Source organism: Ceratina calcarata, unplaced genomic scaffold (genome assembly GCF_001652005.2).
Source record: "Ceratina calcarata isolate Rehan_Ccalc_2016 unplaced genomic scaffold, ASM165200v1 scaffold26.2, whole genome shotgun sequence".
Taxonomy (NCBI): Eukaryota; Metazoa; Arthropoda; class Insecta; order Hymenoptera; family Apidae; genus Ceratina; species Ceratina calcarata.
Genome location: NW_017148112.1, coordinates 114,105 through 133,018, shown reverse-complemented (window position 1 = coordinate 133,018; position 18,914 = coordinate 114,105). Strand labels below are relative to the sequence as shown.

The 18,914-nt window shown below is 43.6% G+C and overlaps 2 protein-coding genes across 7 annotated transcripts in view; one reads left to right on the top strand and one right to left on the bottom strand.

Annotated features, from left to right (window-relative positions):
- Positions 1-19: 19 nt before the first annotated feature.
- LOC108623309 (growth factor receptor-bound protein 14) lies at positions 20-15,694 on the bottom strand. 4 transcript variants are annotated; one of them, XM_018021730.2, is made up of 12 exons: positions 15,334-15,694; positions 10,631-11,008; positions 10,303-10,505; positions 10,082-10,241; positions 9,895-10,025; positions 9,512-9,598; positions 9,282-9,413; positions 4,443-4,670; positions 3,840-3,941; positions 1,974-2,242; positions 1,186-1,279; positions 20-1,109 (listed from the first exon to the last, which is right to left on the bottom strand). In XM_018021730.2, the coding sequence occupies exons 2-12, from the start codon at positions 10,869-10,871 to the stop codon at positions 816-818; spliced, it is 1,941 nt and encodes a 646-aa protein (XP_017877219.1). In that variant the 5' UTR covers positions 10,872-11,008; positions 15,334-15,694; the 3' UTR covers positions 20-815. The 4 variants fall into 4 exon arrangements, with proteins under 4 accessions (XP_017877219.1, XP_017877221.1, XP_026667940.1 ...); XM_018021732.2 differs by lacking the exon at positions 15,334-15,694 and adding an exon at positions 11,117-11,246; XM_026812139.1 differs by lacking the exon at positions 15,334-15,694 and adding an exon at positions 11,143-11,234.
- A 1,345-nt stretch (positions 15,695-17,039) lies between these two features.
- LOC108623299 (SET and MYND domain-containing protein 4) overlaps positions 17,040-18,914 on the top strand; it is a 5,134-nt gene continuing 3,259 nt past the window's right edge. For 2 of the 3 annotated variants that reach the window (XM_018021712.2, XM_018021711.2), the window contains exons 1-3: positions 17,040-17,969; positions 18,436-18,586; positions 18,639-18,742. In XM_018021712.2, coding sequence (XP_017877201.1) covers positions 17,594-17,969; positions 18,436-18,586; positions 18,639-18,742 — 631 coding nt within the window. In that variant the 5' untranslated portion in view covers positions 17,040-17,593. The remainder of the gene's footprint in view (positions 17,970-18,435; positions 18,587-18,638; positions 18,743-18,914) is intronic. The other variant, XM_026812138.1, reaches the window with a different exon arrangement.

The window sequence follows — 18,914 nt, the reverse complement described above, 5'->3', positions numbered from 1 at the left end:
TGTAATGTAACAGCATATAGACATTTTGCACATATATACACGTGTATACACGCGACGTGCTCATATACACACGCGTATATAAGTTTTATTGTTCTTTGCATGGACGTCGAGATCTGGTGAATTGCGCGGGTCACCGCCTACTTTCGTACAAAATATATCTTATCGTAGTTTGCATCGATGATACTTGTGTCGCTAATGATAACAATAATAATGATAAATGATGACAACGACCACGATGGTAATAATAATCGTAATCATAATAATTGTAGTAATAACGATTGAATGATAATCATAGTAAAGTTGTTGTTTCCTTGTCCCCGAGCACTAATCTATTTAGTTCTGCGCGCTCCTCCGTCGTCCGGTGGTCCCGCGGCACGGCCCAGATTTAGGCAAGAGAAGCCGCCGTAGAAAATAGGTATTGATTGACCGCAATCAAAGCCGATTTTCATAGCGAGGAATACGCGTGACGGACGACGAAATCGATTAAAAAGGTAACAGGCAACGGGCAACGAGAGTTCCGGATAACCGGAGGAGCGGCGCGTCGCATGGTGCGTGCACGGTTTACTCTTCGCTGCCAAATTCTAATTGGCAATCACACTTTTCGCGCTCCTTTGCGGAGGAAAACAGATAATAATCGTGCAAGGCTACAGGTTCCACTTGCTGTAGCTGCAGAGGCACAAACTCCAGCAACCCGAACGCGCGGATCGTACGTTCGCGTCGGGGGGCCGGTTTACTTCGAGCTCCCTTCGAGAAGCGTAGTCGAGCGGGCACCCGGCGGCGAGATTCTCGCCGCCGAGCCGCTGGAATCCCTATCCTCAAATGCTCTTGTGCTTGTGCTCGACGTGCGTGCCGATGCACGTGTTGTTCGCCGAGTTGAATCGTCGGCCGAGCTCGGCCGACGGTGGCGTGCCGTCGCCGTCGTCAAACTGCGTCAACGGGACCGGCAGGGGAAGCATCGCCGGGACGCCGTTCTGCACGTAGTGGGTCAACCTCGTGGGTAGACAGCCGGCATTCAGTTGGTAAAATTCGATTAGTTGCAGCAGGTCGTAAAACCTAGTCACGCCTTTGTCGAGAGTGTACAGCCAGCAGTTACATCGTTCGTCAAATACCTTAAATGAGATGGAAGATTTTTATAAATTGTTCTTTCGTAGCTTAGTTATCTTTTCATTTTTTATATGCACTTACTGGTTGTATCTGCGCGTGGAACACCTTGTCGCTGTACTTGTATGTCAGCACAAACGCGCCTAAATTGCTTTTGCTCTCCCGAACCAGGAACACCCTGAAACGATAAATAGGATTCTATTCTACAGATTTCTATGTAGCCAGATAAAAGGTTTCACTATTTGTAAAACATCGTAGCAGGTAGAGGGTTAGATTTGTAAATGTATGTAAATAGTGGGTATATAGGGAGGGGAAAGAGAGAGAGAGAAAATAGATAGGGAGAGATTGTTCCTAGTTGCAAGACTGTAGGGTACTGATAGTTACAAATTATTTTTTACTGTCTGACATTAAAGGATAGTTTTTCTTATATAAAGAGACGAGTATACTTTATTGTGAGCGAGGAGTATAAAGCGTATTATAGTTTTAGGTTTTATGATTATTTTTTTTCGATTTTTATTGAGATATTTCGAAGAATTCGTTTTATTCTATTTTTTCCTTGAGTCTGATGTGTGACGGTAAGTTTAGTGATAAATTAATAATTATCATTCGCATTCTTGTCCAGGTTTTTTTATGGAATATTTTTATTTTATTTTATTTTATTTCATTTGACTGTGAAGTTTTATATGTTACAATAAGTTTAGTTACAGGTTCTTTGGTATATTTTAAATATGTCTTGCAAGGGAGAAACGGATGCCCACGGCCGTTGGAACCCGAAAGGACCAATAAAAGCAATACTAACTACATATCTCTGAAACGTGGGTTCGAAAGCTAAACACAGGATATACCTGTCGAGAGGAAAATTGCTGACTCACCCGTCGACGGAACCGTAATCCCTGACGATGGCTGCGGCGATATCCCTCTTCAGGCCTCTGTGAAACCACGGTTGTAGAACGTGGATACCGTCGTCTAGACCGTGAAGCCGGACCACTGCGCAACCCGGGGGCGGTCTCGAAAACGGCCTCCACGTTCGCCGCCAGTTTACACCTTCGACCTCGGCGATGTTCTTCGCCTCCTTCGGATCGTCGACGATCCTCCCAACACTTCCAGTGAAGTCCATCGCCACGCGGGATCGCACCGATTCCTGTAGTACGGCACAATCACGTTTATCGTTTGTCGACATCCTGTCACGATCGCGTTTCGAGTTTCAGACCGCGTAAACGCGATCGCAGTCTTGTTGCTAGGCGATGCACCTATCACGGTTTCTAACTTATGTAACGGTGCAGCGATATTTCCCTCGCGCGGAGTGACTCGAATATGGGTCAGCGTCGAAAACGTTGGCTTACGTACTTGCGTCATGTTCGATGAGTCCGGAGGATGTTCAATGTCAAGGTTGAAGGGGCGCAAGCGCGCGAATGTAGCAAACGCGTGCTGCAGCTGTTGCAATGCTACTGCTGTTTCTGCACGCCCAAGAGGGATGATGTGTCATTGGGGTGGGGAGGCATTGGGCGGGCAGAATCGAATGATAAAAACGTTATGCAATTGCGACGAGCGGTTCCGATCTCGGAAAAGCTTCAAAGATCGAAGGATGGTCGACGACCGCGACTTTGCAGAAAACGCGGTTATCGATAAGCATAAGTATGGGCATAATGCGTGGAGCAAAGGGTGGACGGTTCTCGAAAGCTCGTTATCGATCGCGGTTCCGATGCGTACACGTACACGAAGAAGCACGTGCGAACCGTGCTACCATCGCATCGCATCGCATCGCATCGGACAGGAGACGCCACGTTACTACCGCCTAGATTCTAGATGATCGATAGTTGCCGCGTAGCAACAACCGACCGCCTCGAGCTTTTTGCTCGATTTTCGAAACTCTCTTCCACTTCCACTTCCTCCTACTCGGCTTCCCCTCACCCCCGACCCCTGCCACCCGGTTGCCTCTTCGCTGCACCTTTTTCCGCGCGGAGAGTCGTCGTTCCGGCATGACGAGCCAGTAAGCCGCGAATTCACGCGAGATACGAAAAGGACTGAGAAAAAAGTAGCGAGAAACTTACGTTCGACGCACTGTAGTTGACGTACCGGTCCTTTGGATTGTCGGTTTGTTCGCACTGTTTGTTCTTGAAAGCTCTATAATTTTCCCTGAGTTGTTTACCATACTGAAATATAAAAAAAAACGCGAGATGATTAGTAAAGCTACTCCGTTTAAAATTTTGGCCAACGTCCGATCGGCCGAATGCTAGTCTCAGTAAAATGCATTCGCACGAATACCGAGCCTCGTACATACACCTGTGCATCGCGTTTAGACTGCTGATTTTACGCAATTATAAGAAAATGATAAACGCTGAGTGTAAGGTATATAAACTGTTCAGAGTATCGAAAGCTGAACGGATATTTTAATGTTTAAATGATGAAATAAATGTTTATGTAAAACGAAACTTTTAAAATGATACCATAAACGTTTTATTCTGCATAAAGTATCCGTAGTCTAATCATATTTTAAGTCTAATCATATTCGGCAGTTTAAGTTTAACAATAAGCAATTCGTTTTATCGTGTAGAATANTCTTCCACTTCCACTTCCTCCTACTCGGCTTCCCCTCACCCCCGACCCCTGCCACCCGGTTGCCTCTTCGCTGCACCTTTTTCCGCGCGGAGAGTCGTCGTTCCGGCATGACGAGCCAGTAAGCCGCGAATTCACGCGAGATACGAAAAGGACTGAGAAAAAAGTAGCGAGAAACTTACGTTCGACGCACTGTAGTTGACGTACCGGTCCTTTGGATTGTCGGTTTGTTCGCACTGTTTGTTCTTGAAAGCTCTATAATTTTCCCTGAGTTGTTTACCATACTGAAATATAAAAAAAAACGCGAGATGATTAGTAAAGCTACTCCGTTTAAAATTTTGGCCAACGTCCGATCGGCCGAATGCTAGTCTCAGTAAAATGCATTCGCACGAATACCGAGCCTCGTACATACACCTGTGCATCGCGTTTAGACTGCTGATTTTACGCAATTATAAGAAAATGATAAACGCTGAGTGTAAGGTATATAAACTGTTCAGAGTATCGAAAGCTGAACGGATATTTTAATGTTTAAATGATGAAATAAATGTTTATGTAAAACGAAACTTTTAAAATGATACCATAAACGTTTTATTCTGCATAAAGCATCCGTAGTCTAATCATATTTTAAGTCTAATCATATTCGGCAGTTTAAGTTTAAGCAATACGTTTTATCGTGTAGAATATATATATAGAGAATACAGACGTAAAAATGGAAGTTAAAAAGTGAGCAATAGCTCTCGAGACTCGAGCGGTGGATTAGTAGAAAGAATCGGGTGTTTGATTACCTTGGCGAGCCTCATGGCCGTGAGCCAGCAGGCACGGGACTTTTCACTGTGGAAAGCGATAATCTTGAGCCCGGCTTCTCCAAACTGGCTGCTTTCGGATTCGTCGTTGGTGACTGGCCTCAAGCAAATGCCCCAGGGGAAGGGCGCTTTAAATCTCCTCCTAGCGTTCGTAATCTTGTACACCGCGTGATCCGACAAGTGGCAAAACGGATAGACCCGCTTCGTGTCCTGGAATCATTTCATCGTCCCGTTCGTTTATATTCCGATTCTAGACGAATCGCGCGCGCCGCATTAGCCCGATCTTTCTTCGCTCGAAAAATGTAGAACATACACGCATTTCACGAAAATATTTTCGAATACAGGCGGACGTATATGATTGGGCTCGGGAAACGCGAGATTATAAATTGTTCAATGAATAGGGAAAAAACTATTTCTAAGAATCTCGAAGAGAAAAGCGAGAGCGATAGGAGATAGGAGGGCATCGAACGAGGCTAGTCACGGACTCGCGATGCACGAATTCACGTTCGTGCGGCGGAACAACCGGTTTAGTAGGAGTAATACCAGAAGCGTGAATGGTCGCGATTAGGAAAGACGACGAGCTGGAAACGCGGTGTTCACGTTACGCGTCGATAATTTTGCCTCGAGTTCGCCGTCGGTCGCGTGCGCTGCTTTCCCATTTCGCCATAAAAGAAAAAAAAAGGACGATCCGATCGAACGAGGAGGAGAGCCCGTTCGGATAGTCGCCGAGTCGCGGGAGATAAGTACACCGGACGGTACACGGGATGTGTGCGCAGTTTCTACCTAAGGGACAGGATAAACTAATATCGCGCGGCGAGGGGGGGAGGAAGAGAATTTCACAGATGATAATGGATTGCACGTAGAAAATGAGCAATGATGCGAGTCGTGCCGTATACGTACTATGATTACGATAATAACGCGTAACGGTAAAAGTTCGTGAAAGGAAAAACAACTGCGGGGTGGAGCGAAATCAGTGTCGAATAATACTTGAGAGTTTTAGAGTGGGCGTTCAAAAAAGATATCCTGCTACCAAACCAGGTGAACGAGGCTCTTCGCCTTTCTTTCGAAGCTTGCGTCAGTTATCACACCTAGTAGATGCTTGGCCCATCGATGATAATTCTTCGGTAAAATGAAACTGGACAACAAAAATTGAGATATATCTTTGCGTATCTTCTCCCACATGAGATTTCTTCTTTGTATAGAATTCATTTTGAATTCTAAGATGCAGGGACGAATAATCGCGTCGTAGCGATTCGGTCCCCTGGTACTATAGTTCGATCGGGCGTTAACGGTTCTCGGTAAATTATCATCGTGCTAACCCCGCTCGATACGCTATCGCGCACCAGCTTCTTGGGCGAGCTCACTGTCAGTTACCTCGACCAATTTCCTACAGAATATTTTCATGTGCTGGTTTCTGTCTTCATTCGGATGCGCCATTCAGATAGATCTGACTGTGGCTATCTTCGAGATCGATGCAAACGGTCGAACTAAGCATAAACGGTGGTGTGTCGTGGAACAATTGGATGGAGAACATACTACAAAAACATCGACGGATAGACAAACAGGCAGGAAAATTGAGATAGCACTTCTATTTCGGATAGTGTCTCTCTCGTTCGATTGAGAACAATCTATACTTATCAGCGATTAGGGTTTTACTTTACTTGACGCTAGAATTTGTCGGCATGAGACCAATTGGGAAACAAAGGGATTTGCGGTGCGTACAAATATGAGCGTGGCGCGAAACACTTATCCGTTATCGTTACGCGACACCGTCCTACACTTTTCGTTTCGAAAACGCAGAGCTATCGTGCCGCATCTATCCGATTTCATCGCGCTCCACACTATTAAATCTGCACATTCGCGCATTCGTTATCCGTTTCTCGCGAACGTATTTCGAAGAGTCAATCGAGCACCGGTAGGTAGGTTTCTCTTGGGTTCGCTCCGTCACGAACGAAGAGACCACAGTGGCAGCGGCGAGAACCGGAAGATGGGACGGACAGACAGTGACAGACAGGCAGGCTGGCAAGTAAGCAGACGGAGAGGGACGCGGTACGAGGAAATAGGGTGGGAGATAATGAGCGGTGTCGGCATATAGGTGAAACCAAGTACCGGTAACGAGAGCAGATCACGGGACGGCGACGAATTCTTGGTCCGGTGGATTGGCGGCGATCTTTCGGACGAGTGATCGGTACACGAACCAGGCGAACAGCGGATCGGGAACGAGACGACGAATCAGTCCGAAGCCGAGATGGCCGGACTCGACGCGAGTGGCGGCGCGGCGGCAGCGGCGAACGTCGTAACGTCGATGTCGATCCGCTGGAGAATGTAGAAGGCGCGCACGTTCATCGCCTACCAATGGTGTCGGAACGACGACTGACGAGTCGCCGGTAACCCTCGTGCACAGCCACGGACAAAGATCCGAAGACTGCCGAAGAGGACCGAGTCGGCCAGTCAGCTGGTTTCCCGGCCCGGTCGCCCCGCAAACCGCTCCGCCTTTTTCCATTACCAACTACCTACATATCCCGAATCAGCTGGCTGTACCTAATGGTTGTGTGCCTGTCGCAGCAGGCTGCGGCCTGCTCCTTCGTTGTCCACCGACCCACCCCTGATACTCCGATGTTGAATACGACCTCCACCGATCTCACCCGATTAACTTTTCTACCCCAAATCGGACCGGCTACCGATCCGCTCCAAATGGACCCGTGATTTAGGTACTCATCGTTTTTATCTCCTGTATATGTATATCCTAGATCTACCGTCATTTTGATGTTCAATTATTGTCCCCGCACGCGCGTTCTCCCCGATTTATTCTTACCAGCTGGATTTCGAATCCCCGATACGATTCTTATCGCTCGTTAAAATAGAAAACGAGACTGAACGATATTTTATGCAAACGACGCGGCGCTATCAGAATTATCTGTTTCTCTTATTTGCGATAAGACCAATAGAAACGCATAGAAAAATCTAAACGACGAAACGTGATGCTTTGACTGTTGCAACGAGAGATATGAGATAGAAGAAAAACGAGGGAAGAGAGAGTTGCGTATTTCGACCGATGACACCGAAAACGATGGTTACGCGATTGGAAAATCCACGCGTTTCGGCCGGCTGCCAGAACCCAGTAACGCGCGCTCCATCTCAGACACTTAAACCGTTTAACGAACCAAAACTATACGACTCTCAGTTCTAGCTTGAAAGACATTCAAGAAGAAATGTAACGGAAAAATAGTTAGATCATCGGCGACCGGTGATAGGTAAAAGTTTTCTATCCCGGTTCCGGAGGGGAGAACCCGCGCTCCATCGAACGAGACGGGAATGAAACCGCGAACAGTACTCACGGTGCGTTACGCGTGACGAACGCGAACAATCGCGTAGACGCAACGGACATCGCATGTAATATGCACGTATCGCGCGCGTTGCGAAAAGCGTATTGTGTTTGCCCAACGCCCTGAACGGGGCGACGACGAACGGGGGAGACGTTCGGCGAGCCGCGAGGGGACAGAAAACAGGGGAGAACGCTTCGAAACCGAGCGATAAGTTTCGGCGAGAAAGGGAAACCGCTCGCTCGCTCGTTCGCGTTTCTGCATCGGCTGCTTTTTTTCCTCGGCGAGAGAGCCTCGTCCGGCTTTCAAGCACGTATCCAATTCGGTCACCGAATATGCGTAGGGCGTAAGTATAGCGGGCATTTACATAACCGGATATCGTCGCCAAAACTCGACGCGGGGTTCTTGCCAGTTCCGATGAGTTCCGGTCGGTTCCGGTCGGTTCGCTCGCGACGAACCGTGAATGATGGGAATCGGATCGGAACGGAACCCCCCGCTCGCTCGGGGCATCGGATATCGACGGGCCGCGGGTCGAGTTTACGTTTCCGGCGTGTAGAGAGAAACAAAACGTTGCTTGCGGTTTTGACGGAGGAGCAGAGAACAAAAGAAGAAGAAGGGAAACGCGGGGAAAATAAGGAAAGAGGCACGGCAGCACGGCAATGAGACGTAGTGAGAGGAAAGGAGAAGAGAAAGGAGAGTAACGGAGGTGGTGGTAGAGGTAAAGGAAGCGACGGAAGGCAGGTCGACGACCCATGTTCCTATACAGTATAGACTATAGACTATAGCATAGCGGCATAGCGGAATAGCTCTTTTGCCAGGGGAAATGTGTGTCACGCGCGGCAAACTCGTTTCATCGTTTCCCGACGATGCGCGCTCTGAACAGTACTGACACCATCTCGCGAATCCTCGTCTTATTGAAGCTCATCGCTTGCTCTTCCAAGCCCTACCCATTCTATCCTTTTATAATTCCTGAACAATATTTCTGTCACCGACGCCGCGGATGCGTTGCGCGGCGAGGAGGGAAACGCCGCGTGTTCGGTGAAAGCTCCGCGAAGGTAGGTAAGTATATCCCCGCTTTCTTCGGTTTCTTCTCTTGCCAGCGCGACGCGACCTCGCGAATACGAGATATCGATCCGACAGCCGAGCAACGAGAAGACCGATGAATCAGAACGCAACGAATGCAGGAGGTAACGATCGGTAAAACGATTCTAGTGACTAGGACTTTCCATAATATTTGTTATTCATTGTAATAGAATGCAGAGCCGCGTGTGCACGCGTACCGAACATCTGCACCCGCGTTCGATTCCCATTGTCAGCTGTGCGCTCGTCACCCTTTCGCACCCCTCGCCCCGGTAACTCCAACAAAAGTTGAACGCGCTAATATCGATCGATTCCTCTCGCGTAAATACGTAATACATAGTACATATACATATACCTAGCAACCGGTGAAACGAGTTCAGCTTTAAAACGCATCTCTATAACTCATCGGCTACGATACCTTTTTCGCTTGGTAGAGATTTCTATCGCGAAGAAGCAAATGGATCCTCCGCCAAACGTTCACCCGGCCGATCTGTACCCAAACTAGACTGAATATCTCCGGGCACTTGACTTCCTCGTCCTCTAAATAGCCCTGAAACGACCGAAGGCGATCGCTGATTGAAATTGCAATCGATAGATCGTTCGTACGGAGGACGCGCGGTCTGAATCGCGGATCGAACTCGGACTCACCCGTAACGCTGTCTCTGCTTCCGCCAGCGTGTCCCTGTCCTCCGCGAACACCGCCGGCACGTCTATCATCTCGGTGGGAAAGAACTCCTGCGAAGAACGTTGCCCATGTATTCGGTTTTGCATTTCGCTCTTTTCAGCCGGTAGGCAATTGTAGACGCGGAGTTACCGACCGGCCGAATGCTGTACGAATCCGCGCTTTCCACTTTCGTAACGTCGCGTCGCGTTATCGCTTCCGTCTCGATTAATTAATTAGTTATCTACGTTACTGGATTGACGCAAAACCGAGGAAATATAGATACGACGCGACCTCACTGGATTGTAAAAAAAAACCGGGACTCGTCTCGCAACGAGAACATCGCGATTCACATAGTTGCGTTACTCACTTTAGGATCGTAAAAGAATTGATATTTCATGTAATCCTGCCGAAAGACGAATTTTCGCAGCCGCTTGACAGGAAACAGTCTCGTCTCCCTGTAGATGGCTGTCACGTCTTCGTGGTCCTCCAACGTGCGCTCTGCAATAATCGCTTACGTTTAGGGAACCGGATTCGGAGAACGACAATCGACTCACCTAATCCTAGCTCCGACCACATTTCCACGATCGACCAATTAACCCCGACCGCTCTCTTCTTCGCTTTCAGTAGCTCGCACAAGTCTATCGCACGGATATTTTTCTGGATGGTTACCTCGCACCAACTCTCATCTTCGCAGTAAACCCGGAGTACATCTATCTGTACGAATAAACGCAACGCGTATGTAATTAATTTGATATTAAGGGGCTATGGTATTCACCTTCTCGTCGTCTTGTTCGCTTTCGTCCGACGGTTGCCCGAATCCAACGCCGGCACGATTTTTATTGACGCGGGCAAATTCGAAGATATTTCCTTTCCCACTAAGCCGCTGATAGTTTCCAACGGATTGGCTAAGGAACGCGGTGCTAGTCTCCAAGCAGGAACACATCTTCGGTAGCCAATCTGTCGAACCGTTCAACATATCTATTGCGACAAAACTGTATCTATTACATACTAAAACTTTCCGAATAGGATAGACATTTTCTTGTTCCATCTATCGTCTGTTAATTCGAGTTTCTTCAGCCGCGTTCGTAGGACGATTGACTTACTGCGAATGCTGGAACATCTACGGCGAACCTGAGAGAACCAAGTGGTGGTGCATCGTTCCCTGTCGCAGACGGAATCGGTGTAACTAGAGAGTTCGGCGCAACTGCTTAAAAACGCGTCGCTGTACATTCGTTGATCCCCGTTCGACTCCGTCTCGAGACTTTGCATCGGGCTCTCCGATGGTGACGCGATCGGCGTCAACGGCAGGTCGTCGAAGACGCTGCAGGCTGTGGCTGACGACATCGTCGACGGTTCAGTCCGGATTCACGGGTGGCGAATGCGTGCCTCGGGAAGGCTGCCGATAAGATCACGATCGGCAGCCCGGCCGGCTGCGTTCACGGTCGCATTCGAGACCGCTTTTTACTACCACATCGACGACTCTGAAACAGGCAAGATCGGTTATCGGTTATCGGGTTATCGATGGTATTAACGAAAGGAGCGAGCGTGGAAGAGTCCGGCGCGCAGCTCGGTTCCATGTTCGCGATTACCGGGAAATCGGATAAAGAAGAGATACTTCCTCGGTTGTTCGACGACGGCTAAAGACGCTGACGAAGCGAGAGCGATCCGAGGCCCGAGGCCGTTGCGCGTACGTGGCGACCGAACTGAATCGCTTCTCGCTCGCGCTTCGCGTCATCGTTCGCCTCCTTCGCGTGTGTGTTACGTCACCATTCACGATATTTGAAAGAAAGAGCGATTCGGTCTAGTTGCAAGGTTGTTGCACGATGCTTACGCAATACGCGACGACGCGGCTCACTTCGACTCGTTTCCATTTCACTCTCGATTCGATGATCATTGTAACGATGCACAACCCCGAAAATCCGATCCCGTTTCATTAATATACCTCGTCGATCTGTTACAAAATGTATAATCAAATGAAATGTTCTACCAACGTGAATGAACAACTGGAAAGTGTATTATCACATTTTATTTAATGTATGATTTGTTATACGATTTATTATGTGATTCACTAACTGATTTTTTAATAAAAAAATATTTAAAAATGGAACTTGATTATATTAGTACTAGACTGCGGTTGTTCATACAAATTCCAATTTTTATAAATAAAACTAACGAAACGAAACAGATATCTTCCTTATATATTATAAATTATATTTTATTGTAGGTACTGGGTATTTTTTGTTACTGCGTACTATGTATCTTTAAATTATTTTCAATTTCCATGAATACATAAACGATTCCACGACTATTGCAGCAATACACAACCCCGATGATCTGACCGCGTCTCATTAATAAACCTCGTCAGTAAATTACAAAATGTGTCAACGAATTAAATATTCATCATGTATTATTACGTACATATATACATTGTTATCATGTTTTATTTAGCGTATGATTTGTTATATGATTATTACTATACGCAGCGTCTCAATTAAAAAAGTCCATCTAAATACCTCTTCTGCTTTTTATATTATAAATATTCATATTTTTTGTTCTTATGTTTTTTTTTATTATAAACAACAGTAGCAGATGAAGATGTGAATATTGAAATAGCATTGAAAACAAAAAACATTAAAGACTAAAAACTGTTACATACGAGGCTATTACATTTGAATATATTGGAATGTATTTTTGCATTACGATACAATAGAGTCACGTGTTTTACCCAAAAAAATGACCTCGAAGAAAATCGAAAGAAATGAGCCCAGAAAAAAATTCTGCTACAGGACATACCTCCTTCAAGAACATTTAAGTCATGCTATGAAGCATTTTCATAACGCAAGAAACAGAAGAGGCATTTAGGTGGCCTCTTTTAACTCAGGCGCCCTAGTTTCGTTTATTATACATATTCAATACATTTTCATTTACATACAGGTTCATTAGCAGATTCTTTTATTAAGAAAACATTTGTACTGGTTAAACAAATGAAAATAGTTTATGCTATTACATTTAGGAATTATTATTTTATTGATTCATTTTATTTATTGCATGATTTATTACATAATTATTACTATATGATTTATTATATGATCAAATGGCAGATATTTGAACAGGAAAGTACTTGTAGTTAACGTACGGAACGATGATAGAGAGGATGATAGGAAGTCACGGAGGAAGATGAAGCAACAGGCGGGCTGGAGAGTCGTCGGAGAATAGAGATCAATCGAGAGCCTCGGGTCGGACCCTTTCGAGATTTTTCATCGCGCGGTTCTTTTTCGCTATACGTACAAGTATTTATGTATTTAGATACCGAGACGTGCTCGAGGCTAACGAAGGTTAACTCGGGGTATAAATTGATGGCGCGTGTCTAAATTGATCGGTCAGGAATACGAGCAGGCCGTGCCTATTTGATCAATTTCAATCACGGTACCTGTCTACCGAATTTATTAGAAATCAATTTCTAATAACGCTGCCCATTCTTATGCTAAATAAAAATTCTAATATTGTTTACATTCTCGCATATCGCATATTAATATTTTTAAACAGCGAATGTTTATGAAAAATAAAACATTTGCGGTATCAGTTTAACAGCTGTGTTTCAGTAAACATTTATTTTATCATTGAAATATGCACATAGCTTTTGATATCCCGCTTAGTTTTGTACGTTACATGTAGCATTCATAATTTTCGCACACTCCGATTTCTTATGAAAGCATAAAATCCGCTTTTAGCTAGAGTAGCGAGTTCTTACAACGCGAATTCCTATAACGCGCCGAAGATATTACGACTACAGTTTCCATATAATATAATTTTTCGTACAAGATAAATAATAAAACACAGTAATTACTTGATTTAATCCTCAAATCTGCTTCAGTTAAGCGTTAAATTGTTTTCTTCATCGTTAGCGTTTTCGTTTTTGGAGATTCGGACAATGACTAACAGTCAAGATTGTACAAATATTTTTCAATTTAAAAGATCTTAAAAGACATATTATATAAATTTATATAATCATCATAATTATTAAAATTTCAATAAAATAAAGGATTAAAAGATAACTATGTAATGTAATAGTACCTGTGATAATTCTAGTATCACCAAGTTGATTTAATTTTAGTTATTTATTTAAGTTTAGTGGCCCGTTCACGCTCCGTTCTAGCTTGCCTTTTGCACAATTTATGGGAACCTCAGGAAACCGACTGGAATTATATTGATATTCAAATAATGGAAACGTTAATAGCCAGAATACCAAGACTAGTGAAATTGATAATTAAAACACAGGATACGTAGATAAGAATATATAATTATTTATTATTGTTACTCATAAAATATTTAATGAAATGTTGGCTAAATATATTCTTTAGGCAGTACGGTATAAAGTAAATGAAATTGAATAAAATTCATCAACAGTTTCCTTACTTCTTTCAGATTGTATTATTACAGCCAAGCAAGTTTTTCAGCGGCAGTCTATTAATCACATTATATCGGAGTCTACTGAAGTGTAACTGTTTCTATAACCATTCACAGTCTACTAATAACTATTATAATTAACATATAATTGAATACTACAGTGATTGGATGAAAGGATCAATCAAATATCAATCTCGAAGATTGATCGAAAGAAGGTCTCCATTCCCTCCGGTTCCATGCGATTTCCTGCCACGCGAACGTGCTTTCGCGCTTCCTCCCTTCTTCGCATGATCAGATTTCACCGCCTGATTTTTCTCGTCCGATTAAAAACACATGTTAGCTGCGTACCGGTACGTATAATGCTAATTTTTTACTGATTATTCTTAGTTACGTCGCCATATTACAATATGGCCGTACAAAAAGTAGGCTGTGCAGAAAGGGTCAAGCGTTTGCCTAAAGAACACACCTTGGCCGCAGATATCGTATAATTTTTCCCTCGACCGGAAAGTGGGGACGACGCGACCATGGTGGGGACTGGTACTTGATGGGCATATGCTAGGCATGGTCAGCGATGGCGCATGAGGAGAATAGTAATGGGAATCGAAATACGGGCGAAAAAGAGGGGAAGCGAGCCGTGCGGGAAAAATTATACGAACCCTGCTTGGCGGGTGTTCAGAGTCATTGCTTATTCTTAAGATCGTCTTAAGAATTTGTTATCCCTGTCTATCTATCTTTCCAGTTCCTGTCTTGTACAGGAAACAGAGCCATAAGCAAATGCTTAAGGCGATCTTAAATATAATTAAGGACTCTGAATACCGACCCTTGTCTTCCTTATATCATGCCAGTTTTAAAAAGCGTAGCGACTAGTAAATGACTAGAACTGCTACTTTTGGATCACTCATGATCCGATCATGTTCGTTCCCAATCAGAGGTGATACTTCACAGTGCTTCTAATTCTTTCAGTATTTGCTAATTGCGCGCCTCATATGAGCCGTGCATATTTAAAGTAGTAAACGATAAGAAAGTGAACAATTTTATTTATCAAAATAAGTAATCATTTTTTGTTTAAATACTTTAAAAATTCAGTTACTTCAGATTACTTTAGCAGATATGAATATTGAGATTATAGCCGGTCCACTCATTACATCATCGCAATCACGGTTGTGATTGAATATAATCACAGGTCGTGATCGTGATTTTGTGATCATCGTGAAAAATAACGGTACCTGTGCGAAAGTGATTTTGAACACCACCTCTAGTAGCGACTCGGTTAGACGGAATGAACTGGCTGGATATGGCGCGAAACGGAAACGAGAGCTTTTTTAAATGGTCGCGCGCGCACGCTCGATTGGTTAGCGGCGGAGGATCGCGATTCGAGGTTCGAACCGCGTCGACTTACATCATTCCAAGATACTCGGGATCCAGCGCGCTTCGACCAAGTCGCCTTTTTTCTTTATCGTTATCAACGTTCCCACGGTTTATCGCGGCGCTCGTCCTTCTCGTTCGCAGCGCACTTTCCAGCTGCGCTTACACGTTCCCGTTCCCGTTTCCACGGCTCAATGATGGTTCCCTTCTTTGTTAGGCTTTCCCTCATCCGCGTAGACTTCGTCGCGAAAAGAAGCGTTGTCCCGGTCGGTGCCAGGTCGGAAACAGCGCGACGCGTGTGTGTTCAACTGACTGAGAAGATCGGCTGACGAGCTTTACGGAGCAAACTCGCGGCGCCCACTAACCGACCGCGCCGCGCGTCGAGCATAGCGGCCCAGCGATCAGAAACAACCGATCCGCACCGCCCTAATAAGCATCGCCGCCGCCTCGCGCCGTACTCATTGTTTCCTAATTGTCCCAATACGTCAGTATTTCTGTACACATACATATATGTGTATCATCAGTTGCATAATTATAATACGGACGGTAGCGTTCGATTTCTGGTCCGATTTCCGCAAGGATAATTTTATGTTTTGTTAATATTTAAACAGACTTTGTCAGCCGCACTAATAACGGGACAGTAATTTCAGCAAAACTGAAAACTTTTTTCCACATTATGAATTGTGTAAAATATCTAATGAAACAAGTCAGCAACTTTAGTTACAGAACTAAGTGCTATGAGACGAGCATGATGAGTACAGTAGTGATTATTAGACTGCAGATTTTTATATAAAATAAAATATTAAATAAATAAGTTTAAAAAATTTACTTTAAATAACAGTTTCGTTTATCATTTAAATGTTGCAATATGCACTGTAATTTTGATATTTCTGTATTTTTATACATTTCATACGTTTCATTTATGTTTATATTTTTTGCACATATGCCACTTAAAAAAATGAAGGGTCCCTCTTTGGAACTTTAAGGAACTCTTAGACATAATTTTTTTATTAGCCAGCCTCGCTGATCTAATGTTCTCGGTGAACTTGCCATACTTTATGTGGGCCACCTTGTATAATTATCTTAAACTGAAGTTCTAATGCCAAATTAGATGCCAATTAAATTGCGCTAAAGTGTAAATCATAAATACAGCACATTAATATCTAAAAACTGTCGATAGGTTTAATGTTAACGCACTTTGATTTGCATTTAGCAAACTGATGTCCGATGCGACCACTGATAGACATTTTTCTTCAATTATATTACATAATATATCGTTCGTCAAAATTTCAGCTTTGCGGAAGTAAGTCAGACGGATCATTACATATTCAGATGATCGACTGACGCATGTACAATAGTTCCGCAACTAGAGGTGCTGACTAGCTTCGTTGGGTATTTTATACAATCCATGATGTGGGAAACGATTTTTAGCTGTGCGGATATGAGTCAATTCTTTTTACACGTTTACTCCTTTACCGTAGAACCAAATGTCCGTACGACTGACTCTCATGTTTAAAGAAATCTGTTGAAAGACTATGTGGTTTAGTGTTTTTCGTTAATAATTTAAGAACCATGCCTCACTTTGCATTTTGGCAAAGGAAATTGTTGTTCAGAAACACTTACAAAATCACCTCTCTTCGGCTCTAACACTTCTTCTGGAACACACTGTATAATTCAATAAATCAATAAATGTACATTAATATTTAAACGTGCTGCCTTTAAATTTTCTATAAAAATGGACGTGAACTGTCCAATATTTCATTTCTTAAATTGAGATCTCAAAAGTTTCATCATTTTCAAGTTATTACAATCCAATAAAGCCAGTCATGTCAATTTTACCTATTCTAAGGCGGATATTTTCTCCAAATCTGTTATGTCGAAGACCAAGTATATTATTATCCTTCTGTTCAAATGAATTATTCTTGACCATTTACTTCACCTATAACAGTATTATATCACTCTCAGTTATTATTATTTTTCATTATTATTATATATAATATTGTCATATTTTGCACGGATTTTACAGACCCGTATATTAATAATAAATGCATAAATAAATAAATTTTGCATTAAAATCTGCACTCTGATTCTCATGCATAAAAAGCAATCTAGTGATTAGGCTAGGTGTGGGGCATCTGCACGAGAATTCGAGACCGAAATAGAGGGGCCGGCTTTGTCTAAAATTATTCGATCGGGTAGGAATAGGAAGACTGCAACCGTCTTTCCTTGTACATATTTCCCAGTAGTACCGGTTGCACTGTCGTGCAGCATTGCTCGTCGATGAGAATCGCGAGATGAATCTTCGAGACATGGAAGAAACCGAAGGATTTTACAGAACTCTGTGTTCATTGGAAACTTTGAGGTCCGGTGCCAAGGGATTTTTTCACGATTTCAGTGAGAGTGCCAGGCAGGCGGCCGGTGAACAGTGGCTCACGAAGGTGTTCGGTCGCTTGATCAATGACGAGCAACGAATTCGTACAATCTTCACGGATACGAAAGTCGCCGGTACCGTGTTGGAAACATTGAACCGAACGGAAGTCTTGTATCGTGGCAAGGATGCGACTGCTTCAAGAGCGAGAAGGCTCGAGGGGTTCCAGGCTGCGGCCGCTGGCGAACGCCGCAAGGCTTTACTTCTTTTCAGTCAGGCCGTGCTTCGCGCTCCTCTTCCAGGTTTGCAAACATTTCGCGATTACTGTTACAACAGTAATAAAAATGAATTATATCTATGGAAAACTTGCTTAGATTGCACATTTGTATGCAAAATATCACATTTGTAATGCTAATGTAGAAAATTAAGTGTAGACCAGAATTTTATTATTGTTTTGCTTAAAAAGAAATAATGTGCTTTTCACTTTTAACATTCTTTATGTCCCTGAACATTACTAGTGAAATTTTTTTTAACGCATTTAATCATTTTTTACGATCTAATTTTTTTCACGTCACGTTTCATTATTATGAGACATTTATTATACCAATTAAAAAAATGTAAGTAATATCTTCAATCTTTCATTGCAATACGCATTGTACATTTAATATTTTCTACATTTTATACAATACACGTAGCATTTATATTCAGTTTTCTTCTAAATGTATAAAGTCCACGGTCTGTCGATTATAAATCGATTTCAATTGCCAGGCAAATGCAAAAATATTGACAAAGGCTTCAGTCTTACTCTCGCGTTTCTTGCGAGAGCTGAAATCTTTCTCGCACTGAACGAGCACACACTCGCTCTCGAGGACTTGAGCTTCGCCGAGGAAACGGATCTGACTCTGCCAGATGCATTAAGGTAAGAGCAGAAAGCGAATGGAAAGAATGGAAAGGGAAAGACGCGGTTTCAGGGTAGAACTCGCTCGGTTGAAGGAGGCGTGCGAGAAGTCGCGAGCGAACGAGAAGAGCCTGGTTCCCTTGCCTGAAAGGAGAGCAGCCGGAAGCGAGAACAAACGTATGTTTCATAATAGAATTCGAGACTGTGTTTTACACCACGAGTCTTAAGGCGTACTGTAAAACGAATTTTTGACGTTTTTTAGAATATATTTCGATATTTTACGATATTTTGAAAAAAAGAAAAAATTTTTTTTTTCAACGATTTTTCCAAGGGGTACCCCTTCAAATTT